Raw genomic sequence first — 27395 nt, 5'->3', positions numbered from 1 at the left:
CCAGCCCTTAACTATCACAGAGCAGTAACTGAGAAACGCACACCGCCGCCTCCTCCCTCCCCCCCCCCCGCGCGCCACAGCTCTGTGTGTCGCGCCGGCGCCTCATGGTGACGTCGCCGTTGCATAGCGATGAGGCATTAGCGCTTCCGGGGTGTGGGGCAGGGCGGCGGGGGGAGTTTCCCCGATGGGGTTGTTGTCCTGACTCCCTCGCAAGGCCCGAAGCGATGGGAAGCGGCAGGGGCGGCCGCCGCCAGCAACGCTCACGCCGCCGCCTCCGCTCCTCCGACCGCTCCTCGGCGCTGTAATGGCGGCCTTCACTACGACCAGCAACGAAGCCGCTGCTGCCGCAGGCGCACTGCCGCCGGAAGGTCTCGGAGCCGAGCCGGTGCTGGACGAGTTCACGGCCCCGGCGGAGAAGAGCGGCTCCCTAGAGCGGAGCCGCGCCAGCATCGAGCGCCTGTTCCGGGTCCGCCTGGCCATCCTGGGGTCGCTGAACAGCGGCGGTTGGGCCGCTCTAGATCTCGGGCAGCAGCAAAGCGCCGCCGCCGGGCGCAGGATCTGGCTGAGCCTCCGAGGCCAGCGGGAGGACGTTCGGGCCGCCAAGGTATGTTGGGGGGGGATGTTAATCTCTTATTTGTTTTAATGCATTCATACCTTATCATCTCTCCAAAGCAGTTCAAGATAGCTTATCCATTGTTCGTTGGTTTGTTTATTTCCTTTACAGACCAATTTTCTACTCCCAAGGAGCTCAGTTCTTCTCTCCCCCCCCCTTTCATCCCCATAGCAACAACCCCCGGGAGGTAGGTTAGGCTGAGAGGGAGTGACCGTGTCCCCAAGTCACCCAGTGAGCTTCATGGCCCAGTCGGGGAGTTTGAACCCTAGTCTCTTCCAGGCTTCTGCCTGACACACCACTACACTGCTTGCTCTTTGTCCTCATAACAACCCTGTGAGGTTGTAGAAGCAGAGGACATCCAGTGTAGATGAATGTCGAGGGTTTAGGGCAGATGAAATAAAGGGTTTCTTCACGCAGCACATAGTAGTAGGCATGCAAGGGAGGGTGTATGTGTATTTAAATTTTACATGAATATCCCACCTTTCCTCCAAGGAGCTAAAGGTGGCAAATACACTTTACTTCCTCCCCAATAATCCTGTGCGCTAGGTTGGGCTGAGAGTGAGTGACTCGCGGAAGGTCACTTAGTGAGAGCTTCATAACTGAGTGGGGAAATTGGCCTCCCAGCTCTTAGTACAACACTGCACCACAACAACTCTGGACGGCTTCTGTTTTAATAGGGCTGTGATATATTTGTGTATATAGGAAAATGATTTTGATTCAGTGGCAGAACATTTGCCTTCATGTAAAAGCTCCTATCTTCAAACCCTTCCATCACAAAGTAGGGGTGGGAAAGACCTCCAGCTGAAACAGTGGTACTAACAGTCAGTGTTGACAATACATAACCAGATGGATGAATGATCTGACTCCGTATAAGGCAGCTTCCTGTATTTGTGTATTTGTATATAGCTGAAGTAGGGAGGCTGTAGCCTTATTGCACTACGGCTCCCACAATCCCTGGCTGTTGTCCGTGTTGACTAGGCTGATGGGAGTTGGAGTCCAACAACGTATGGACAGTCACAGGCTCCCCCGTCCTTGGTATATTGTGTGTGAAATATGAGAGAGAGAAAGCGCAAGCCATGCTGGGTAAGACCAAATGTCTCTCTAATCCAGTATATCCCGCCTTGTCTCTGAGAAGCCTACAAGCAGGACTTGGGACCTTCTGCATGCAAAGCAGATGGTGTACCACTGAGCTACATCCCTTCTCCTTATAGATGAAGGCAGGAACCCTTTCCTGTTGTTGCTTCCCAGCAATTGATATTGTTATGGCACCATGTGTGTAAATGGTTCTCTTTATAAAAACGGATATGACAGCTTCCTCTCCTGGGGGCTTAAAATCTAAACTATACACAGGGAATGAAGGATAGGGAGGAATGAATTGCCGGGGAAGATTGTGATATTTCAACAGCATGTGCTTTGGCTTAGTTACATTAAGGTATAGTATAGGGGGATGATCCAAAAGTTTCATGGTAAAAAAGAGACATTATGATATCTGAACCTGGAGGCTACACATAGCCATTTTGACTAGTAGTTGTTGATAGCCTTACTGTGTGTGTGTGATGTAACACCTGTTATTATATCATAGCATTAAAGCAACCAAACAGCTCTGCTAACAAGTAGATTATGATCCCAGTGCAGGCATAGGCAAACTCAGCTCTCCAGAAGTTTTGGGACTACAACTCCTATCATCCCTGACCACTGGTCCTGTTAGCTAGGGATGATGGGAGTTGTAGTCCCAAAACATCTGGAGGACCAAGTTTGCCTATGCCTGTCCTAGTGGGATACTATCTTACACTGGTTTACAATATATGAAAGTAAGGTTTAACAAGCCAATCTTCATTGGGTCATTCATTTCCGTTCATATAGCATACACATCCAGATCTGTCTGTCTGTGCACACACAAATAATAGAATTTAGTGTGTATGTATATATTACTCATTTTGAGTCCATGAGATAGGGTGGGGTGTAAATGAGTTTCCTTCTTCCTCATTCAAGTATGTGTGTGCATACGTGCTTGCACATATAGACATGCGGAAAAGGGATTTATAGAACACCCCATCTTAAGTACCCGGGTGAGGTGTATATATTTTACACCTGACAAGAGAATGGTTTTTGCCCACCCTTACCATAAGGGCTCAAGAAGGTTAATAGCTTCAGGTACAATAGAACATGATTATAACTCAGTGGCCTTAAGGCCTTGAGATAGAGTACAATGTGTGTCAACGAAATGCACATGCATCTTATTGTGTGTATCTAAAAATACAGGCAACTACTGTTTTATGTTTATCCAATATGCGTGGCGACGGGATGGACTGATGCATGCTCTGCTGACACGCAAGGTGGTCAGGAGCATGATCCCCACGCAAAAGGTGGCTCTTTAGTTAAGGCGAACTATATGTATTTGGGTGTGTAGAAAATAAGCACAAGAGGGATATATTTGCTTTATAGCATGCCTTATTCTCAAGGCTCAGGGTGGGTTAGAGCTACTCAACAAGTGTGAGAAGCCTGCTGTTTCAGGAGGAGCTGTTGCTATGTAAAATTTTGTAATGAACAAAGGTCATGAATCTGCCTTGGCAGCATCCCATCAATTTAAACAATTTTTAAATGTTAACACTCAGTTGGCACCATGTTAACTTATCTCCTTTTCTGGGGTCCTCAACAGCATGATCTACAAATTCAGGTGCTGCTGCCACCTGAACTAAAGCTTGCTGTAATGGGAGTTGCTTTCAGGGGAACTGCCAAGCCTTCTCTATTGTAATCTTCAAAATCAGCAAAATACTGTTTTCTTCTGCTAGATTTTTTGAGATTTATAAGGTTGCCCTCAACCAGGACTGTATCCCTCTGGGCATATGATGTGCTGATACTAGCAAGAGGCTGACCATCAATCTGGGGACTCAGTGTACGTTTCTTGATACCTGTTTGTACTTCTCAGTTACACAAATATTTGAGTATACTGTGTAGAGGGAGGAGGAAGAGATTTCTAAAAAAAAATGCAGTGGAACAGGAGCCTGAGCTGGTGGCTGGCCAGCAAGTACTTAGGGTGCCACTATCACAAAAAATAAGCATGTGGGTGACAGATGGAAGGAGAGAAACATGTGGCCTTGATGGTGCTGCCCTTCAGCAGTATTGTATAGTCATTTCTAGTTCCACAATTAACTGGCAAATCCTGGCCCATTATGAATTTCCAAAGATATGGGGCCAGCACTTGCCAATTAGTTGTAGAACCTTGTTAGGAGCAATTTGTGGGTTGTGGAAATGGTGCCAGCCCAATAAGAAAAGAGAGAACTGCCAACACACAGTGCCCAAAATGAAGGAGGCGAGGGAGACAGGAAAAGCTTTGGAGTGATTGCCAGTTGTTAGGTTGGAGGGGCTTGAAATTTGGGCCACCCATCGGTTTGCAAAATTGTTATTTATATGTTTTTATGCATGGAATAATAATTTTTTTTTGTTTGCTTCAGCCAAATAAAAGATTTTCCTTAAATGGTACTGTTCTTGAATGTATGGAAAGAGATATGCTTATATATCCCTTCAAAAAATAAAAGAATTATAGAGAAGCCGCTTAGTGCTTTATATAGGGGACATACTTGGCCATACATCCTTATGAGTGTGTCTTGCTTTCCTATCAGGCAAGTACCGTATTTTTCGCCCTATAGGACACACTTTTCCCCCTCCAAAAATGAAGGGGACATGTGTGTGTGTCCTATGGGGCGAATGCAGGCTTTCGCTGAAGCCTGGAGAGTGAGAGGGGTTGGTGCGCACTGACCCCTCTCACTCTCCAGGCTTCGCGCAGCTCTCCACAAGCCGTGGGAGCCCCGCCGGGCTTCCGGAGACTTCACGCAGCTCTCCGCAAAGTGCGGGAGCCCAGCGCTGGGCTCCCACGGCTTGCAGAGAGTTGCCTGTTCTGGGGGCTGGGGGAAAAATAATTTCCCCCCCCAAAAAAAACTAGGTGCGCCTTATGGGACAGTGCATCCTATAGGGCGAAAAATACAGTAAATTCCTTTCCCTTCATACAGCTTATTCAAGTGTTTGGAACTAACATAATGGGGGAGTTGCCTTAGGACTTTTAGCAGTGGGGGAAGTGTACATTTTCTGGGTAGGAAGTATACCTTCCACTCCTTCCTCTCCCCCCCCCCCCCCGCCAAAAAAACCCATTCGTGTTTGCCTTTGTGATCAGGTTTTGACAATTGTTAGACCCCCTGGTTTGCCTAAGAGCCTAAGCATTTGGCACACAAAGTATTATAAAAATAGTTGCATGTACCCTGAAATGGGAATCTGTTTCCCTAAACAGCAGTTTTCTCCACACACACACACACACACACACACACACACACACACACACCTCTACCACTCAGCATAGGCATAAAGCATAGACAAGCATAGTCAGTAGTCAAGAACAGCAGGTGTCTAAGTCATCTGGAGGGCTCTAGGTTGCTAAAGGTTGTTCTGCACTGACTCCAGTGGCTTCCTGGGGTTTCAGGCAGGTAACTGAACCTGGGCTTTCTGCATGCAAAATCACTGAACTACAATCCTTCTACCTACCAAAAATAAGGTGACATGAATATTTCTCCCTTCCTTGTGTCAAATGAGGGTTAAAAAATACTTTTTGACATAGAATTGTATGTTTTATTGTTCAGATGGAGGGACAGGGAGGCAGGTAGACCCCATAAGTTTGAATTTATAATCCTCAGGCCTGGCTACATAACTGTCCATTCTTAGTTTGGAAATACCACAGAGTTAAGCAATTCTCTTTCAGTGTGAGCTATTGTAATGTCTCTAGATTGTGGGAAATAGGAAAGGTGATCAGCCCACAAAGTAATGACATGGCTAAACCACAAATAAGTTTTACACAGGATATATTTATAGTCACATGCAACTTCTTTCAAAACCCACAGAATGACACTTGCTTTGCTCCTTAAAAATATTCAATGTGTCTGAGGCTTGTACTGTTTTTGCCAATTACAGCTGTACCTTGGAAGTCGAACAGAATCCATTCCAGAAGTCCCTTCGACTTCCAAAACGTTTGAAAACCAAAGTGCGGCTTCTGATTGGCTGCAGGAAACTCCTGCAGTCATTCGGAAGCCGTGCAAGCCCCATCGAACATTCGGCTTCCAAAAATAGTTTGCAAACCAGACCAGTTACTTCTGGGTTTGCGGTGTTCGGGAGCCAAAACATTCAAAAACTAAGCTGTTCAAAAACCAAGGTACGACTGTATGTAAGTTTGAGTTCAAACCCAGGCTCATTCTAGATCAGCAGAAGAGCTGCTCATATCTTCAGGAAGGGGCCCTTTCACACATTAAGGAGAGGCAAACACAGGAATGCCACAGAAATGTACCTTAATGTGTTGATAAGCATAGCTGTGTAGTACAAATTTACAAGCAGTTTTTCATGCTTACACTTTACACGGTTAGTTTGTAAATCAACATAAATCTGTTACAGGAAATGGCCTTAAGACTGGATTGGGGAGAGATTCCCTACATGTTCAAAGGAATTTTTGTTCAGGTGTAGGTTGTTCTATGGTAATATGGAAAATTCTAAAGAGTTAGGTTATTGGATGGTTTGTTTCAAAATATCTCTACCCTGCCTTTCTGATTTCAGTCCCCAAGGTAGCTTACAAGACAAAACACTTAGACAATAAAATCTTCATTAGCAATATTAAAACATAAAACTGATAACTAAATAGCACCATTAGAAGAGGTAACAATAAAATCAAATGCAATGGAAAATAAGTTGGTTTTAATTATGTTAACCCCACACTCAAGCTAATAAGGCACGCAGAACAGCATACATAATGTTTTGGATCACTAACCTTTTGAGACCCATGGGTACATTTGGCATTTTGAGCGACTGCTGTGATAGCTTCTCCCACCCCCACTCGAATGAATATATAAATTATTTGTGTTTCCATGGAGGTTGGGTAAAAGCTGGATCCAGTAGAATTAAAACATTTTCACTTGAATATGCATGATTTTACACAGGGCCCTCACCACCATCAAATTAAAACTCACATTAGTAGACTACACTGTAAAAAATCCCCCCACAGATTCACTGCTTGCTAGCACCACTACAACGTGTATCGTCATGGTTTTTAGAGAAGATGACAACAAACCAATGGCAAACTAAAAAATGCATATATAAACACAGAGGTGACCTGTGGTTTGAGAGAATTCCTTGTAAAATTATGAGGAAGCACCATGACAGAACTGAAAAGAACTGGATCTGCGACTTTTATGGTTCAGTTAATGAGATCTGTGATTTGGAGTGGAGTGAGGGGACTGTGAAAAAAATGATGTAATTTCAATATACGGTAATCTGTTTTACTAGATCTGGATTCACCCCCTCCTTTCTCTCCGAGTCACATTTCTTTCTCTCCGGCACTATGTTATTATTCTTGCACTCTCCCTTTTGAATCCAGCAAGCATTCCACTCCTCCCTGATTATTCCCTTTTTCCTTCAGCTTCTATTTCCCTCTTATCCTTTCAGTCACTCCCCTTTCTGCTCAGTTTCTCAGGTGCCTGTCTGAGCCTTGAGAAGCACACAGAGCTAAAAGAGGAAGTGGCAAATAGTACTGCTTACCCTACTTCCTCTGGCACCTTTTTCTGCTTTGAAGGAAAGGCGCCTTGCCACCTCATCATAAAGAGGCTGGTGAATGCAGCAGGCACTGAGGTTTTGTGGGCACCAGGAAAGTACTCGAGGATGCATGGTGCCCGCAGGCACCATTTGGCAATCCCAACCTAAGATAAATTAAGAGCAGTGGCATACATTTAAGAGCAGTAAAACTTGTGTGTGGTATTTAAATAGGCCATCTGAAGAGGTGGAGGTGCTGACAGTTGCCTTGCTGGCGGCTCCTCCTCATGTTCACAGGGAAGTTGGTTGTAATGGTGTCTGTGACAGAAGGGAGATGGTGGAACAGCAGCTGTGAAGATGGCCATGACAGTCTCCCTGACATATTTTGCTCACAGGGTGATTAGGTTTCGTTGGCACAGTTGAATATAGTTAGGAAGGTTATTTACAGGGTATTCTGAAAATGAGATATTGTTGCAAAAAAGGGTCCTCTTTCTATCCATATGCACCAACCTGGTACCCAAAGGCAGAGGCACTAGAGCACTCAGACGAATTAAGTTTTAAGCCCAACAGATTCATGCAAGGATACTGTCCTTCAGATACCTCAGCCACTTAAAACTTTATACAGCCGTACCTTGGAAGTCGAACGGAAGCCGTTCCGGAAGTCTGTTCAATTTCCAAAATGTTTGAAAACCAAAGCGCAGTTGCAGAAGCCCCATCAGACGTTCTGCTTCCGAAAGAACATTCGAAAACCAGAACAGTCACTTCCGGGTTTTGATCGTTCCGGAGCCAGAATGTTCAAGAACTAGGCTGTTCGACTTCCAAGGTATGACTGTATGTTTAAAAAGCAACTTTCTGAATTGCATCCAGAAATGAATTGGGGGCTTGTGAAAGATCCTGAAATGCCAGCATATCATGATCATCTGGCAAAAACTCATTTATGACCTCACCACAGCATTCTGAACCAAACAAAGTTTCTGAATAGACAAAACAAAAAAAATTCCTTCCAGTAGCACCTTAAAGACCAACTAAGTCAGTTCTTGGTATGAGACCAACACGGCTACCTATCTGTATCTGAATAGACAGTCATCAAATACAGTTGTTTGTATGATGCATTGCAGTGACACACACATTTCTGTGTGCAAGTTACCTTACAGTAAAACACGCATTTCTGGTTTCCCTTCTCAGTACTCTCTTGGATGTAGGCACAAGAACAGCAATGCAAAAGAGCACGGGATCTTTTCTTTTTGCCTCAAGCAGCTGCCCAATTGTGGGTTTATTACTAAGAAATATACCATGCTTTATTTTTTTAAGGGGTAAAACCATAATGTTGCAATTTGTATTGTTTCCATTGTTTATAAGTAACCTCTTCAAAGCTGTTAAAATTTGTGTTGGGGATATTAGTATGAGAAGTACAGGATAGGTCCTTTAAAAGATGGATACAGAGTACAGTGGACGCTCGGGTTGCGAACATGATCCGTGCGGGATGCACATTCGCAACCTTCAGTGTGCGCGACTGCCGAAACCCAGAAGTAACGCGTTCCAGTACTTCCGGGTTTCAGCAGTCCATAACCCAAAAAAAACACAACCTGAAGCATGTGTAACCCGAGGTATGGCTGTACACATGTTCCATGAAGCCTCTTTTAAAAGACTCACCCTGTACAACTCTGTCTGAATGCAGTACAATACAATACAATACAATACAATACAATAGTATGTGCTCATGATTTCAATATATGCTGCTGGACTTTATTTCTGGAGTTTATATTAAACTTTTTGTTCTCATAATCTGAAATATACTGTTATGTTGAAATGGTACTAGGGCATGCTTGTCTTCTTCTTCTCTCTCGCTCCCCTAGGACCCATAGTTGCAAACTAGGGATAGGTGTGACAAGGAGAAAATAGCATATTTGGTAACATGTCATTGGACTTCTTTGGGAGAGGGAGGGAGAATGATTCTTACATAGGCTTCTTCTAAACATGTTCATATTTTAGATTTAGGAGTTCTGTAGAGGCTGAGGGTCTTGGCTCAGTGGCAGAGCACATGTTTTTCCAGGTTCAGTCCCTGGCATCTACTGATAGGACTGGAAAAGACTCCTATTGGAAACTATGGAAAGCCACAGTACTAGTGAGTATTAACTACTAACAGACAGGCCTATAGTTTGACTTGATATAAGGCAGCTTCCTATGCTTCTGTTGGGTAGGGTATGTACTCTTGGAGATTGCATGTGCAAAGAAAGTTCGGTTCCTGAATGGAAATGCCCTTGGGTTTTTTGGTTGGTTTGTTTTAATAAGTCTCTTGCACCTTCCTCAATAAAGTGGTCACGACAGGGCTGCTTTTTTAAGAAAGAGGAAAAGCTCTCTTGAAAAGTGGACATAGAATGAGAATACCTGTTTTCCACCTGTTTCAGGAAGGCCAAAAAGGTCATGGGGATTTCTCAATGAGTAGTTCATATCTTGCAGGTTGTGTAATGTTCTAAAAGAGTAAGTGATTTCAGAGCTGAACAGCTGTAAATTGGGGGGGATGAGATATATTCTTGGAGGATAAGGCTATCAGTAGCAATGTAAAATTTCCAAGAATTTTGAAGGCTTGATGGGAATTGGGGTTTTTTTTTTTCAGGGGAGGGGGCATGAAACTTTTGGAGGAAATGGGAAAATATGCAAAACTTTTCTTTTTCAGCACACTTTACAAATGGAAAGTCACTTTGTTACTTTCAGGAACTTAAATGCATAACTTGGTTTGCCATAAAATTAGCTTGTTTGTTAACATATAAAAGTATGGTTTCTTCAGATGATAAATACATTCTTAGCCAGTGCTAAAGGGGGACATGGTTTCAAATCTCTACTCACTCAGGAAACTCATTGGTTAGTCACTTTTTCTCTCAGCTTACCATTTGTCATGGGTTTTTGGGGGGCTGGGGGTTAGATCAAAGTGTAGGAGTGGACCATGAGAAAATGTTATTAACAGAGATCTGTAATGATATACAAGCTTCCGTAAATACAACTTGTCTCGCATTATCAGTCTTTCCATGCAGTGTGCAGCCTTGTACAGTTCTCAGAGTGTTCAAGGCCTCGCAATTTCCCAATGTGAACAGTGTGACCCAGATTCCTCTGCAGTTTGTTTTGGTGTCTCTGCAGGTGCTTTAGTGTGAGAAGACTTCTACAGCATGAAGGCACCAAGTTGCTGTGGTGCTGTAGTTCACTGTACCCTCCAGGGAGCTGGAGCACAGGTTTCAGAGAGCCTTGGAAAATAATTCATGTTCCTCAGGCCCAGCAGTAGCTCCTGTGCAGAGCAAAAAGATGGGGAAATAACTGAACGTTCATTGTGCCAGTAACAAATTCTTATTCACAAGACCCCAGCTGGCTCATTGTGTAATGTTGCTGTTCTTAAATTGGTGGCAAAACCTGGCAGCGTCATTGCTGTTGTTGAGCAGTTTCTGCTTTTCTGGCCCTTTTCTATTTGCTGGTGGCGAAACAGGGTTGACCCAAAATAAAGGCCCTTTTAAGGGTTCCAGTGTGGCCTAAGGCACCCCTGCATCATTTCGTAAAAATGTGTAAACCCATCCATCTTCAGGGCCAGGAAGCTGGTGCATAATAATAAGCAAGAGGGAAGGCCCTTGCAAGGCTGCTGTTGCATGTCACAGTCAGGAATTACCGTATTTTTCACTCCATAGGGCACACCTAGTTTTTTTTGGGGGGGGGGGAAATCAAGAAAAAAAATCTTATTTCCCCCCCCCCCCGCCTCAAAGAGCAGTGTATAGGCTGCGTGCGGCTATGTCACAAGCCAAGGCAGCCAGCGGGATGGATCCCGCTCGCTGTTTTGGCTTCCTCTTTAGCCCCGCACAACCTCTCCTTGCCGAGAGAGGCTGCGCGAGGCTAAGAAGCCATAGCCCCGTGCAGCCTCTCGCTCCCGGAGGGGTTGCGTGCAGCTATCCCTGAAGCCTGGAGAGCGAGAGGGGTCGGTGCACACTGACGCCTCTCGCTCTCCAGGCTTCAGCGAAAGCAACGCGAAGGCTTTGGAGCACGGAGGGAGTGCTCCCTCTGCCCTTCAGAGGCTTAGCATTGCTGTCGCTGAGGCCAAGGAGCCTGCATTCACTCCATAGGATGCACACAAATTTCCCCTCAATTTTGGGGGGGAAAAAGTGCGTCCTATAGAGTGAAAAATATGGTACATGTGTACACATTGGGACCCTGAAATTCACCTGTTGGTGGGTGATTATAATTAGGTTTGGAGGAAGTGCATCCTTTGAGTTCAATCCTCATCTCTGACAGGCTTGTTCTAACCAATGTGGTGAAGTTAACCTTAGAACAGGAGCTGTCAACCTTTTAGATCCAGGACACACTTCCAGTTTCTGAATTTCTGCTTGCCTACTTCATTTTTTCTCCCTTTCTTATCTTTAAATAACAAATAAAATAAAATGGTGATGGTGCATACGTGTATATAACCAGGAGGTGACTGCCAGTGATTCCAGTATATTAGGTGACCCTTCAGATCCTTGATTGACAGATTTGCTTTGAGTGATGTTCATTTCAAGGAGTGAGGGAAGTGAATTGTGTTGCGAGTAGCTTTCTGAATTAAAAGATGCCAGTTTCTCTAATTTTTCTTTCCTTTTTTTGTAGGAATATATTAAAGGAATTTGTGAACCTGAATTAGAAGAGAGGGAGCATTATCCCAAAGACATGCACTGTATTTTTGTAGGAGCCCAGAGCCTCTTCTTGAACTGCCTTATTCAGGGGACCTGTGCTGATATTACTGTTGTGGAGATAGGGACCCTGAACATTAAGGGTGGTGCTGAACCTGTTGTCATGGCCAGAAGCCACGTTCAACAGTTTGTGAGTCTCTTCAGAAACAACACAAGTCTGCTGAACAGCAGAGAGTCAGAAGTGAAAAAACAGTTTAAACAACTTGTTGAAGCCCATGCGGATAAATATACAATGGACTTGTTGATCTTACCAAGCTCACTGAAGAGAGAACTACTTAGCCTTGCACAGAGCGAAAGCCAGAAAGCAGAAGGTAAAAATGTGGACCCTGCCAATTTTGATGGGACTCCAGAACTTCTTCCCAATGAAATACAGAAACGGTCTGCAATGAACAATGACTGCAGAACAGGTCACGAGGAAGCAAGAAACAATGCAGGTACCCCAGTCACTGAGTTAGCAAAGCAAATGGACACTCTCTTCCCTGATGCTCCAGAAAGACATTTCTTACCTATAAATGGACTGAATTCCTTAGAGACATCTGCATGCAAAGAGAGGCAGTCATGTAAAAGGAGGTCATCAGATGCTGAGGAAAGGCTACCAAAGAAACAGTTTTCTTTAGAAAACAATGTAGTAGTGGTTGATCTGGTCACTGATGAAAGCAGCGAGATGGATGGTCCGGGTTTGAACACTAAAGAAGGTGATGAGATAAGTGAGGAAATGGAATACAACATTTTGGTGAACTTCTTCAAAAGCATGGGCTACTCACAACAGATTGTGGAGAAGGTGATTGGAGACCTCGGACAGTTGGCTGAGCCTCTACTGCTTTTGGAAGAAATTGAAAGAGAGAGCAAAAAGGTCCCTGAAGAGAAAGACCAGGTTGATGACCTACATTGGACTGCTGGGACTTGGGCAGAGAAAGATAAAGGTAGCTCTAGCAGCAAAGGCCAGCAGGACCGAGGTCTGAAATTAAAGCAGCCAAAGAATGCAGAACAAAACATGACCTCTGCTCCACGAGCACAGTGCAAAGTTGAAGGCAAACCGCATATATCAAACAGTGAAAACCAGACTCCTCTTTCTGGAAGCCAAAATCCACAATACAAAGGCTGCAGTAAAGCAGTCTCAAACTATTATTATGAACAGTCTCGTATTTCCCAAACAAATGATATAGAAAGTGACGGTCATGTGAATGCTTGTGATAGTATGCAAAGGGTAGTGAAAGGCAGGAAACCGAAAGAGCCCGGCTTGGTAGCAAGGGGTGGCTCGGAGACTCCACACCCACCAATTGAGAAAGAAACTATGGTTCTTCAGGCATGTCCAGACCCCTCATCTGAGAAGCATGATCAGCATGGACGATGTAATCCTTTGCAGCTTGGAGCCAGGCAGTTCCCACACCCAAAAACAAATCATCTCCTAGAGCATCTGCAAATGACTGCCCCTTCCTCAGAAAGGAGAAAAGGAGGGTCATACAGTCATCATGCTGACCCTTCAGTCACTGGAATTCAGAGGTTTAAAGAATCTTTGAAAACACCATACAAGTTGGAATTGAAAAATGAGCCAGGGAGAGACCACTTAAAGTACATAGTAATAGATGGCAGCAATGTTGCAATTGCGTGAGTATTGATGACTGTTGGGTTTCAGTAGCATTTCACAGTGAAACCAGGTGTGGGAGGGGGGCCGAATTACAAAAAAGTGCATGTATTTAGAGCCAGGGTGGGGTGGGGAAGCAGATTTTACCAGGATTTTATCAAGATCCTTTATTAGGCATAGCAAACCACACATTATTAAACAGACACCGTATACAAATTGTGCAAAATATGAACGCATAGCTTTTCCTGGTGAGAGGTGTGGGAAATTTAGATCAGACTATATTCTCTCCCCTTTTGACATGTTGGACCATTTAAATGTTCTGTAGCAATGAATAATATCCAGATATCTAAAGTAAAGAAAACCTCTTGTTTTGTACTCCAATAGTTAAATGAAGATTGGCTAATGAGATGGCCAGACATGAATTTCTTAACCAGAAAAGCATTTGCAATATAACCAAAAGTTCCCTCAGCATGTGCCAGTCTGGAATATCCTGTTTGATTTCTGAGCAAGCCAGCTGTAGCACACTCTTAAGACATGCACTTCAGTTCTCACTCGTGCTTTCTTTATGGTGCTTGAGTTATGTGTCCTCAGCCAGTTCTTTACCCTGTTTTGGACTTGCCTCTTTTCAGAACCATCATGCGTGCTTAAGCTTCACTGAGAAATATACTGCAGGTTCAAATCATCCCACTTGTGTGAATGAAAGCTACATAACGATTGAGATTGTTCCTTGTGCTTCATATATGTTAGCTTAATCATCCTTACAACAGCACTATAAGGAAGGTCATAATTTTATTAGTCACAGCTCAGGTGAGGGTGTGAGTAGGTTGCTGAGGCCACCCAGTAAGTTCACCTTTGAAACAAGATTTGCGCTGGGGACTTCCAAGCAAACAGCTTACATTCATTGTTGCTATGCTTCATGGGCTCTGTCATATTTGTGATACGTGTTCATATTTCTGAAGCTTTCTGATTAACCTCTGAAAAGTCACCATCTCTCAGCCTTACCTGCATGAAGAGTTCCTTGTAGGAAGGGTGGAATCCAGTAGCAGGGTAAATATAAATTGTCAGACTATTTGTCTTTTGTGAAAAGTGTGAAGAGGAAGGGTTATCGGAGGCATTTTAGACATGGCTGGGAAAACCTGAAATGTTTGTGGCCAGCATTTTGGAGCTCGATTTCTTTTGGGTTTTTTACATGTTACATTTATTTAAGGCCCCATATGATAAGGGCTGTCTTACAATTGAGAGCCCTTCTCCACATTGCCGGGTTCAAAATTTTGGGGGGACCTTGAGCAAGATGCTTTCAGTTGCCAACAGTTAAACAAGACGAGGCAGAAAATTCTCCCTCAGTCTTCTCACCTTTCTAGTTGTCCTGTGCAAAGTGAGGATTGCTGTGTGAATGAAAGAGTGGGCACTGTTGGTCTTGGGGTGTGGCAGATACCCTCTGCTGCTCTTAGGGCTCTTTGACCTTGAATTGCTGAGTCTACTGTCATTCGCTTGCATTTCATGACCTTGAGTTCTAGTTTTACTGCAGAGAAAGAAAATGCTGTCTCCACCTCAACGCATGCCATCCTGTAGCAGCTTCTTTTGTAGTATGGAGCCTTCTTTCCTCTTAACTGTAGTATTGAACTAAAGGCATGAAGTAAAACTAAGTACTCCACCAAGCAATGCCAACAATAGTCTATAATAATAAATCAAGATCATGTACACACTTGCCCCTCCCTCTTAAAACTAGGGTTGTTACCCAGTTAAAGACATATTAATTAGATGGGTTTTAGTTGATTGGTGGATTCAATTTCTGTTCAGCTAGTAAAAAAATAATAACTCTAAAACACAGTGCATGTATAGATGATGCAAGCATGTGTCATGGACGCCACCTTAGAGCCATTCCATTTTGTTCAGTGGAAATGTGGGACTACTTCTTTTGTTTATGGTTGGCAGTTTTTTATAAGTACAGTTCTTGTGTTCAATAATATACGTTGTTGTTGTTTTTAAAGAGTCTTGTAGCTCCCTAAAGACTAGCAAATTGATGATGGTATAAACTTCCATATTATCCTAGTTATATGAATACATGCAGAAGCTGCTACTTAACTAATCGGGACACATTCCTGGTCTAATTTAATCAGAATATTGCAGCACTTGTAAGACCTAATTTTCTCTTCTACTGTATGCCACTTTTCTGTAACTGACTTTAGAACAGGTTATTGCAGGGCAGTTTTGTTTTGTTCATAAATCATAGCAGTGGGGATTTGCTTACCTACCAAAACACAGAATGTAAATAATCTTTGGTTAACATTGGAGAGCCTCTTTTAGGTTCACTATAACAGTTGCTCCAAATTTTGACCCAAGCCATTGGCTATTGAAACAAAAAGATGTTACACAACACCACACTTACTGTTGGGCAAACCTATTTCTTTTGATTGTGTTGGCACAAGGAAATGATGCAGCAGAATTATTATCATTTATTGTATTTATATCCCGCCCTTCCTCTCCAAGGAGCTCCTTTTTAACTGTAGGATCCCTGCATCATCTTTCAGTGAAATTACAGAGTTAAAATTAAAACTAAGCCATGCAGTAATTCCCAAGTTAAGAATCTGTGAGCATCTTAACAGAGATCAGATCTAGCTGCTAACTTGCAGCCCAAAAGCTTCCTGAGAGAAAGAGAGAAGTATTGACTACTCCAGAAAACCACAACAGACCTTTTACATCCAGACTAACAGGCAGGTAATTTCAGAAGGAAGGTGTTACATGAGTTCACTGTGACCTCACTAGATGTCAACCTCACCCCTGAAGGCAGTGGCCTTCAGGGTGGAACTACCCATTGCATGAATATATGTGTAACCAAAAAAAACCGCCCTGATTGCTGAATTTCCTAGGGAAGGGAAATTTTGAGTAGAGAAATTCTGGGTGTACATCCTGAATCCTGTCCATACCTTCAACTCCAAATTGTTTTCCCAACTCAAGCTGCCTTTCCTCATTCCAGAGAACTTCCAGAGACTTGTTTCTTCATTCCAGGGATTCATTTAGAGAGAACCAAGCAAATGCTTGGAACACGAGAGAGAGGAGAAATTAAGTACCCTATTCCCGTTATTTTTTTTTCTTTTGCAAATCCCTCTCCCATTGAAAGAAAAACATTTTCTGGGAGTTTTCTTCCTCTCTGAGAAGAAATACAAATCGTATTCTTCTAAATGAATTTTCAAGTGGCAAGAGCCCTTTTCAGGCATTCTACATCCAAGTACAATAAATACACATTGGAGACTAATGTGTTGGCTCTGCCTCCCCATTGGCTACTCTAATTGCCCTTCACCAGGTGGAGGATGAAGTTCTGAAGTGGGGATTTCTCTGGCCTCTCATTGAGAAGAGTAGGCTTTGCATTTCAGAAGCTCACCCTCCATCTCATGGAAAGCACCTGGAACAGCAATGGGGGGAGCAAAGCTAGCACACTTGTCTCTGCTGCTCTGCTTTTGTGATGAAGATGATGCTGTAGATTTATCCTACTGTAGGGGAAGCAGTGGTTGGGGTTTCGTTGCACGTATCATCTATGTTAGGCCTTTGGATCAGGGCCTCTCTGGATGATCTCCACATTAGGAAGATGCCCATAGTATGCCTCAGGTCTGTAGTTAGAAACATGCTGAGGAAGCCAGAGAGGGGAGGTATTGTAGAACAGATGAAACCTAAATACAGGTAGCCCAATATGTTTAAATCTGTATTAAATACCAATATAGACTAGAGTTTGTAAAAGGAAAAGGAAGGAATCAATACTTCCCTGTTATTCCAAGGCCCTTGTAGTAATCGGCTAGAACAAATTTACTTGTTAGTGTGTAATTGGGTAGACTTTTGCCTCCATGTTTTCAGGACCAGAGAAGAGGTTTGGAGCCATAGGGCTGTATCTGAGAGCAGGGCCAGTGGCTTGGGTGGACATGTCCTTCTGCCCAGCCAATCAAACTGTCCACTGCCAATGATGTGGAGCTTCCCTTTCAGCCCACCAAAGAGGCAGGCGAAAGGGCTGGTGGCAGCCAGTGGAAGTGTTTGGATGAAGAAAAGGCTGGTCTGGCCCAGGGTCTGTTGAATATGATGCCAGTCACGCTACCAGTGCATTGGGGCATCAGGCCTGACTGCTATGCCAGCTCTTGATTGTAGCAGCAATCATCCTTTTCTTCTCCCCCTCTACCTCACCCCCCCCCCCCCGGCTTGCTGCTGTGCAGGGCTGCAAATGGGGCCATGGCCCTGCCCCTCCACAAAACTGCTGGGTAGTGGCCATGGTTGTATTGCAGGGATGAGACTCATCAACGATTGAGTAGCTTCATTGAGATCAATGGAGAGAGTATACCCATAGTTGAAAGGCGAATATTCAGGCAGGGCCTGGGTTATCCCTGAAAGGCCAGGTTTCTCAGGGATTACATCCATGGTGCTCTTCTTCATTCCCTACAAAGATAAGGCCATCTCCCTGAATTGTGCACAGGAGCATACTGATAAGTGTAAATTTGTCAGTATGGTGTGGAATAGTTGATGGGATATTAACACCACCAAGTTCACTATACAAAAAGCTAAAGAGCCAAGTTAGTGTAGTCAATATGGGGCTCTCCCAATGTTGTTGGATTCCAGCTCCCACAATCCTTGGCCATGCTGGCTGGGGCTGAGGGGAGTTAGAGTTTGCTGGCCACTCTTGGACTAAATAAGGTAGCCTGTGTGCTCTCAGCACATGTTGCCAAGGCTGTAGTGCCTCACCATACTGCTTTTTAAGCTGAACAGGGGGAGCAATTTTCAGTTGTGATATTGCAGGGAGGGGGCAGCCTGTAATATGGGGGTGTGGAAAATGCACTATTGTGAAATCACTGGACTCCAGAATAAACTGCTATTACAAAGGGGGAGGGGTGCATTAAAAATCCGCTGATGTGAACAATTTCTTAGTTCTTCACAAAGCTCAGAAAATAGTGATGTAAAATGAAAGTCACAAATATGATTCATCTTAAATTCCAGTTTTTGCCCAGACTGGGACTAATGGGGAAGGGTATGCAAATAGTTGACACTGTGTAATAATACTATGCATCATGTTTTAACTGTGAACTTATTAAAGGAAGTGTGTGGCCTTCATTGGGTATTTTGAGACTTTTGCAATGATCACTGAAGGGTGGATATCATGCAATGTGTAAACCAAGCAAAGTTATGGTGTGGTTTTGCCTCTGCCATTAGCTCATGATTTATTTTTTCCAAAATTCTACATCTATATATAAAATAATAATAATAATAATAGTAATAATAATAAATTCCTTCCAGTAGCACCTTAGAGACCAACTAAGTTTGTTATTGGTATATTGGTATGAGCTTTTCTAAGGTGCTACTGGAAGGAATATATTATATTATATTATATTATATTATATTATATTATATTATATTATATTATATTTAGTTAGTTTCGACTACGGCAGACCAACATGGCCACCTACCTGTAACTATTTCTGTATGTAGTGAGGTGATTATTTGCACCCTCAATTTCTGTTTATTTATCCTTCTCCCATATGCACATAAATAGAATAAACACCCATCTGATGGACCCCTCCTGTAACTCAGGATATTGTATAGAGAAGTCAGTGGCTGGTAGCCAAACAAATAGGATCTGCGACAAAACGTTGCAATGTAGTGTCAGGGTGTCAGCATGCCATCTCCCTTATTTTCTCCTTTTCACCTCTCAACACAGAGTCCACATTCCATGTCCCCGATCATGCTTGGTTCTTGGTGGACTGTTCTTCAGATTCCTGCTTTAGAAATATAATAATAAAAACTTTATTTGGGTGTACTTCCGCAGACCTTGGTGCTCCCCCAAGTCTGCTGAATCTCTTTGCAGAGAGTCATGCTATTTTGGCTATATATGGGCCCACACTTGTTGAATGAACTTGGTATTAATCCTTGAGATAATTATAGCTAGAAGTTACTTTCAGGTTAAAAGGGCCACTGATTATCACTTGCCGTGGAGCAACATTGCCTCATTCTCCTGTGGACTTCATGGGGCATCTGATTGGCCACTGCAGGTCCCGGAAAGCTGAACTAGATTGGACTTGAACTGCTCAAGCATTGCTTGCCCTTATGGTCTTTGAATGTAGAGGGATAGGCTCCAGGCTGGTAAAGTGTAGAAAATTCTGTTCCAAAAAGTCATGATTAAAATATTGTGTGTTGGTATGTCAGTCATGACGCTTCATCCAGTCATCCTTGCCCATCATACTTTGCCAATTCTCCAACCCACCTGAATTGCAACTCCTGCTGAGAAGCAACAGGCAGCTTTGTCTGAGGACAGATATTTCTATTGCAACTCTGCATTGATTGGCTCATTTTGCTACATCCAGGACAGAGATGTGGTTAAATGCACCTTTGCAGTGGAATGTTGATTTGTAAGGGGTCAGGCCTGAAGTACTGTCTCTTCCAGAGTTTCCGAAGGCAGCCTCCTCTGTGGTTTGATCGTTTGGGCTCACATAATTTCTCCCATTGCACAAGTGTGTCCTGGTGCAGGGTTTGGAAATTATACCTGAGCAAATCTTCCAGGGCTTTTTCCCAAGGAGGAAAGAGGAAATAAAAGAAATAGGTGGTGGCAGGTGTTCTTCTTTGGATTGTCTAGCAAGACAGTTCATATATTGCTGCAAAGTGCACACGACAGCAACTCTGAAGCTTCAGTGCCCTGTTTTCTTAGACTGCATCCACACTGGACATTTCCAGCACATGACTTCCCCCAATGAGACCAAGGAAGTGGGCATGTGGATGGAGCGTATGCAACCTTAGTTTGGTATAATGGCCTTCAGCCTTCCCAGTTCCAAAGCCCACATTTAGTACAACATGGGGCCTGTTTTGCCGTTTCTTTCTCTATATCTTGACCTGGCCTTGGGCAAGCTTCTCTTTCTCTCACCTAATCTGCCCCTTGTTGCGTGCTGAGCCTCGAGATTGTAACTAGCTTTGAAGCATACCAGGAAGGAAGTCTAAATAAACAGAACTAACAAAAGTGAAGCACGTACAGCTGGTTTATTTTGTTCCTCCCAGTTACTAAGCTTGCAGTCCCTCTTCTGTTGCAAGGACATGAGTGTGCAATAAACATTTTAACAAAGAGTTATTACAACCCTCTTAGAGATCTTGAAATGTTGTGATTACTATAAGGCTAAAACTACAAGATAATAGTCACGTGGGGTTTTTTTTCCTTGTAAAACTCCCTTAAAAAACACTGCTGCTCAGGCTGCAATCTCTAATGCAAAGTTGGTGTGTGTAGGGGGTGGTTTTGGACAGTTTTCCACCTCCAGAGCAACTTCTCTGACTGCTGTTTGGCCCCATGGGAGGGAGAATGTTTTCTCTATGGGGTCAGAAGGGGTTGCTGTTTCAAGTAAGTTGTTCAGTTTTGGTGTGCCACAAGGAAAGTAAATAAGATGGTGGGAATGAGACACCAATGGGCCTGTGGGAACCCTGCTTTAAAAACCTTGAAGTAAGACAATACAAGAGAAAACAACTCTGTTTTTATATATCACTGAGCGGCATAGCATAGTATTAGCTTTGCCAAGGGAGTTCCTGCACAAACATGACTGGTTACATAAGCCTAAATGTTTCTCTGTCACAGGTTAGCGGCAGCAGGACAAACAAGGGGAGGAGAAAAATTATTAAGGGGCAAGACAAGTAGAAAAGGGGGCAGTTTTCCATGGCTCTTTTGAGCTTTCCCATGTAGCTGCTGCAGCAGGGAGCCTTTTCTACTCATGGGGGTTTCTGGCGTGATCAAGGACCTTGGAAGATGGTTATCCTTAATTGCATGGGAAGCCTTCCTGACTGAACATGGAGAAGCAAGACATGGTGCCCGGGGGAGGGGCGGTCCTACATAATTTTTCTACTTAATGTTTCCCAACTGACTTCGATATAAATGACTTTGATATAATGGCCTTCCAGCATCCAAATTCTATAAACCTTTAGATTGGCTACCCCCCCCCCCCAAAAAAAACCAGTGAGGAGTACCGTTGGTGGACTGCATCATTTGATTTGTACAAACAGTTCACTTCTTATCTTTACATGCTTTTTCATCTTGTATGTTTAGCTGTTGATTTCTTGTAAAGCAGACTCTGATGATTAGCAAACATTACTCTGCTCCTTTCTTTCCTTTCTGCAGCCATGGTCTACAGAAGATCTTCTCATGTCGGGGAATTGCAATTGCTGTTGATCACTTTTGGAAACGTGGCCACAGAAAGATCACTGTGTTTGTCCCACAGTGGCGAACAAGGAGAGATTCTAACATCACAGGTAAAAGATTTAATGGGATTGTGGTTGCTTTGAAGTTTCACAATTCCCATCTCCTGTGTTCAATTTTTATTTACAAAATGACACTACTGGAAGTAAGCTGGTACCTAGTAAACAATTTGGATTTGTTTAATTTTATATATAAAATAAAAAGGGACACAGAGCCCAGGGCTTGCCGATCAGAAGGTCGGCAGTTCGAATCCCCGCGGTGGGGTGAGCTCCTGTTGTTCGGTCCCTGTTGCTGCCAACCTAGCATTTTGAAAGCACAGTGCAAGTAGATAAATAGGTACCGCTCCGGCGGGAAGGTAAACGGCATTTCCATGTGCTGCTCTGGTTCGCCAGAAGTGGCTTAGTCATGCTGGCCACATGATCCCGAAGCTGTCTGCGGACAAACACCGGCTCCCTCAGCCTATAGAGCGAGATGAGTGCGCAACCCCAGAGTCGGCCACAACTGGACCTAATGGTCAGGGGTTCCTTTACCCTTTATATATAAAATGGCACATCTTCCTAACATTCTGTCCTATATGAGCATGACCAAAAAACTGGATTCTGGGGAGGTTGTACAAATGAATGAATGGGGCTATACCATTTTAGTGAGGAGCTCCAAGAGCTTGCTGTTCTTTCAGTCTCTTTTTCTCCCTTCCTTCCTTCCTTCCTTCCTCTCTCTGTCTCTCTCTCCCCCCTCCCCTCCCCTCCCCCCCATCCCCAGCTCAGGGATAACAAAACAGACCTTTGTAAAAGTTAGTATAATGGGCACTCTTTGAATGCTCTGATTCACTTAATATAATAGTGCATTGCAATAGTTAATTTTCTGCCAAAATAAAATCCTGCACAAAACATCTGTTCTTTCTAAACTCAGTTCTTTTCAATGTGTTCTTTTTTATTTTCTTTTTAATAGAACAGCATTTCTTAACCCAGCTCCAGGATGTTGGTATTTTGGCGCTCACCCCTGCAAGGGTTGTATTTGGAGCCAGGATTGCATCTCATGATGACAGGTAAAAAGAGTTTGTGTACCTGATGGACAGTTATGCGACTCCTAGTTCTTCTCAAGAGGAGCCATTTATTGAGTTGGGAAATGGGATACGCATCTGTTTTGTCCTGTTAACATATTATTCTGTGTTGCTTTTAAGATAGCATACCTTTGTGAGATGTGTTCCACTTAATATAAGTCTCCAGGTTCTGAATGTGAATGTATGAAGAAGCTATTCTAGCGACTTCTTCATACTAAGAGTGGGCTCTGCCACTGAGCTGTGGTCCCTTCTCCAATCCACTTAACCATCTCACAGTTTTGTTACCTCTTTTTCCTGCATATGCAGACCAAGCTGAAGTGTTGAACAGCCACACGTCATTCATGCACATCTGATTCAGCTCACCATCAAGGGAAACTGTGTAGTGTAGACTTGCCCTGTTGTTCTGCAGACTGAGCACTGTCCCTGTGTGTGTCCAGTTCTAAGTTGGTACAAAATGTTGCTGATCACCCTCTTTATTTTATTTTTTTAATGTTTGAGTTATTTCATACATGATGCATTTGCATTATTTAGAAACCTTTTCTGGAACACATTCATTGTTATCTTGCCTTAATTTAAGAATTAATAATGAATTTAATTATAAACCTATAGCCCAATTTTCCTAATGGATATAATGCCTGGAACAGGATCCAAAGATCTACTTTGCATATCGTTTAGTCCCAAGCTTTCTGTGAAACAACAGACGCTTGGTTCTTTTGTATGCTGGCCAGCTTAGATTTAGGCATCCCCAGAACAATATATGGTCTGCAGCACTTTAATAATAATAGTAGTAATAATATCATCATCCTCATTTCCCATCCAGGCCCTGACCATACCCAGACCTGTTTAGCTTTAGTAAGGTGGCCAAATCATCAGCCACCTAGGAAGCACAGCAGCTGCTTTCCTGTGTGACTTCCAGCGGGTCACAAAACCAGGATTACTTGATCCACAGTACCACATGGCTGCTTTGTTGCCCAGAAACTTATTCAGTGCAAGGATGCTGATTCTCCCAACAAATGTTGTTGTAGGTTTTTGCTACATCTTGCTGAAAAGACTGGAGGAGTTATTGTCACCAATGATAATCTCAGAGAATTTGTGGATGAGTCCACATCCTGGAGGGAGATTATTCAAAAGAGGTAATGTGTTAATTTTGTTCAGTTACAAAAATGTGCAGTGGGCAGGTGGACAAGTGATCGGTTACAATATTTAGTGGGGGGGGGGTGATAAAAGTTGCTTTGGCTTAATCACTTAATTTAGATAGTCTTATTGATTTTGCCAGAGATGGGGAACCTTGTAGCCCTATAGATGTTCCTGGGCTCCAGACTTCCAACACCCATTATCCTCAGCAAGCACGGTCAGTGGTCCGGGGTGATGGGAGTTGTAGTGTGGCCACACCCTGAGAACTACAGGTTCCCTGCTCCCGTTTTATGTTGAGGTGGTTGGTGTTCCCTATCCAATTCTGCATCTTTCTTTCTCAGGTTTGTTTTTGGATTTGGGGCACAGGGCAATTGAATTGCCAGTCAGCTCTCTACCATGGCTGGAACATGAATGCCCTGGTGGCAAAATCCCATCAGCACACATTCACCAGCTTTATAACCTGAGAGAGCTCATATTTAGTGAGCCACTTCCGGATAGAGCAGAGGGAAGCTTGGCCATCATGTGTCCCCAGCGCCTCACAGGCAAACTCCTGAAATCACTCTGTTGAAACTTCTTGCGGGTTTTTAGATTCTGAGACTGTGAATGGCATCATTACCATATATCATTGCAATACAATGTGGAACAGGTGATTGGGAAAGGACCCAATTCAACAAAGCAGTGTTTGAACTAAAGCTCTCCTAGGATTGGAACTGCAGTGGATTTCTGTTAGGCTGGATTCCGCCCGCTGAATTTGTGCTGCCTACAAGCATTGAAGTTCACTAGTAAAGTGCACATGTTGTATGAAGAACGTCCCAGGCTCAATCCCCTGTGTGTCTCTGCAGTTAAAAGGATCTTTGATACTATAGCTGGGGAAGACCTCTGCTCAGGATCCTGGAGAATTGCTGCCAGTTAGAGTATAGCAGCCTTCCCCAACTCGGTGCCCTCCAGATGTTGTTAGGCTACAACTCCCATCATCCTTATTAGCAATGGTGGTTAGGGCTTATGTGCTTGGATTCTGGTTGTACGGAGAGCATCAGATTAGGGAAGGGTAAAGAATGGATAACTAGGTAAACCTCTGGTCTCATCAGGTTTAGGACTGTTTCATGATTTGATAGTATCCTGCCAGACAGCCCTCCCCCCCCAAACAATACCAGCTGTATGTTTGTATAGTGTGTGAATGTTGAGATTACTTCTGTCTATAAATCTGAATGTTGCTTTCCTTCCTACTGCTTTTCCTCACTGCCTGTTTTGGTGTTGCAGGCTGCTGCCGTACACTTTCGTTGGAGACTTCTTCATGGTTCCCGATGATCCTCTGGGACGAAATGGACCAGGAATAGAACGTTTCCTTCAGGAGGAAACCCGTTTCAGGTAGAGTACCCTGTGGGGCTTAAGGGAAAACAGATGCCACCATTGAATCAAAGCCCTTCGTGTGACTGAGAAGGTCATGAGATGTAAATCACACCACATAAGACCTTAGATAGGAAGAAGCAGTGGTTTTGCAGGAGGAATTGCTTGTCATCAGTTACCACAGCTATCTCTGTGTGGTGATGCCAAGTTCGTTTGTATAACATTGGATTGTAACACCGAGAAAAGGAAGGCAAGTGTTCTGGTAACATCCTTTGATGTTAGATTGTGGTGGGTCACATGACGACATTGGACACACTGCAGTTGGAGCTGTGAGGCACTTTCATGAATAGCTGGTCTGCTGCATCAGCTGTTAGAAGATCTGCTGCTTGGTTGCGGTGGGCACATGGAAAGTGCTTTGTTACCTGTGTCCGGTCTGCATCTGGGAGGGGCTCAGTTCTTTGTACTTTATCATGTAAAGCTTTATTGTGCTTTATTGTGTTTAAAGGTCAGGTAAAAATGACTTGCATAAAATGTTGAATACATAAGCAAAGCAAGGTCTAATCTGAACTGCTGTTTCTATGCTATGGCACTTCAAGGTTAGAAAGTTCTGTAATTATATTGGTGACTTGTAAAAGTCCATCAAATGTAGAGGAATATTTTATTATGATTAAATGTGTGCATCTTCCCTTATCACCAGCCATATCAAGATGATGATGATGATGATGATTATTATTATTATTATTAATGACAAATGTGGAAAGAGACAACATGAAATGTCAAATCAGTGTTACTTTCTACTGAAAGCAAAATAAATTACTGTGTCATCCAGAGTTCTTTAACAAATTTAAACCTTAAATCAGGCTTCCTCAACCTCGGCCCTCCAGATGTTTTGAGACTACAATTCCCATCATCCCTGACCACTGGTCCTGCTAGCTAGGGATCTTGGGAGTTGTAGTCCCAAAACATCTGGAGGGCCATGTTTGCCTATGCCTGTTTTAGAGCATCTTTCTTTTTAGACCCCATGGAAACATGGGAGATGGTTGTTCTCTTGCCTTCCTAGTTTGAAGGCTCTGACACCAAATGTTGTTTTTGTTCTCCAGAGGTGTTCCACCCCAACATGGCCATGGAAGTGGCGGCCCACCTCCTTTTGGGACATCGCATTTCCTGATGCCAACTGATAGTAGTGGACAGTTGCCAAAGAGCCCGTTACCTGGTGCTGTACCTGCCTTGACTATGTTTCCACCAGCACCTCATGCTAACCCAGCCCTCCCCCCGCATCCAAGATCTACTGCAGAAACAATCCACTTAAGAGAAGCCTTGAGAAAAATCTTCCCTACGTCCGAGCAGAGGGAGAAGATAGAAGAGATACTTGCCCAGCATCCCCACATGAGGGACATGAATGCCCTGTCTGCGATGGTGCTTGATTTGGGCTGATGCCCACAACCGCAAAGCTTTGGATTCTGCAGTTTGGATTGTTAATGTAAAGATGCATATGAGCTGATGTTAGGCCATCTGTGAATAGTCAAAACTTAATCCTTTTGTATAAAAAAATTGTTAATATTTGGATGATTCACTGATCCCCCTTTTTTATTCATCTAAGTTATGTTGCTTTTACAAAATTGTATTGATGCATTTTTTTTAAAAAAAGAAAACAAGTCTTTATTTCTGACTGGCTTGAAAATTGTTTACAAAACTTCAAGTTATTTGGGAAATAAGTAGATCTGACCGCAGATCTAAGTTCTGCTTAAAATTGAATTCATAATTGCAGGTTTCTTAATGGGCATTATTTCTTCTCTCATTGCCTGATTTAATAGACAGAGGTGAATTTTCAGTGAGCAAATTATGGCCATTTCATATATCCTGGTCATGCAAGTGCTGGAGGTCTCCATCTTAAGGCAAAATACTTTCCTGACTACTGCATGCAAGCCCTTGGCTTGCTATTGGCTGATTTTTTACAATATCACACAGTCCAAATACAGGCTAATGGGGGTAGCTGTGCCAATGGAGCTTTTGGAGAATGCTCAGGAAGAACATGTTAGAATTTTGTCACTTCCTGAAAACTATTGTAGTCCAATTTAGTTTGCTAGCTTTTATTACAATATGTGTTGTTTCTCAGTTTGGGGAAAAAACATTGGAAGGAAACATTTCTTCCCAGCTTCTTATAGTGGGCAATAAAAACAAATTGTTTTATGGCA

At 43.4% G+C, this 27395-nt stretch overlaps 1 protein-coding gene across 1 annotated transcript; it reads left to right on the top strand.

Annotated features, from left to right (window-relative positions):
- The first annotated feature begins 16 nt into the window (after positions 1–16).
- Positions 17–27395, top strand: N4BP1 (NEDD4 binding protein 1). Its single transcript, XM_083750486.1, has 7 exons — positions 17–604; positions 11792–13482; positions 21582–21712; positions 22608–22704; positions 23745–23852; positions 25114–25221; positions 26301–27395. The coding sequence occupies exons 1-7, from the start codon at positions 305–307 to the stop codon at positions 26632–26634; spliced, it is 2769 nt and encodes a 922-aa protein (XP_083606612.1). The 5' UTR covers positions 17–304; the 3' UTR covers positions 26635–27395.

The sequence above is a fragment of the Podarcis gaigeae genome (assembly GCF_964106915.1).
Source record: "Podarcis gaigeae genome assembly, chromosome: 8".
NCBI lineage: Eukaryota > Metazoa > Chordata > Lepidosauria > Squamata > Lacertidae > Podarcis > Podarcis gaigeae.
Note: the sequence above shows the minus strand (reverse complement) of the source record. Positions and strands in the feature narration are given on the sequence as shown.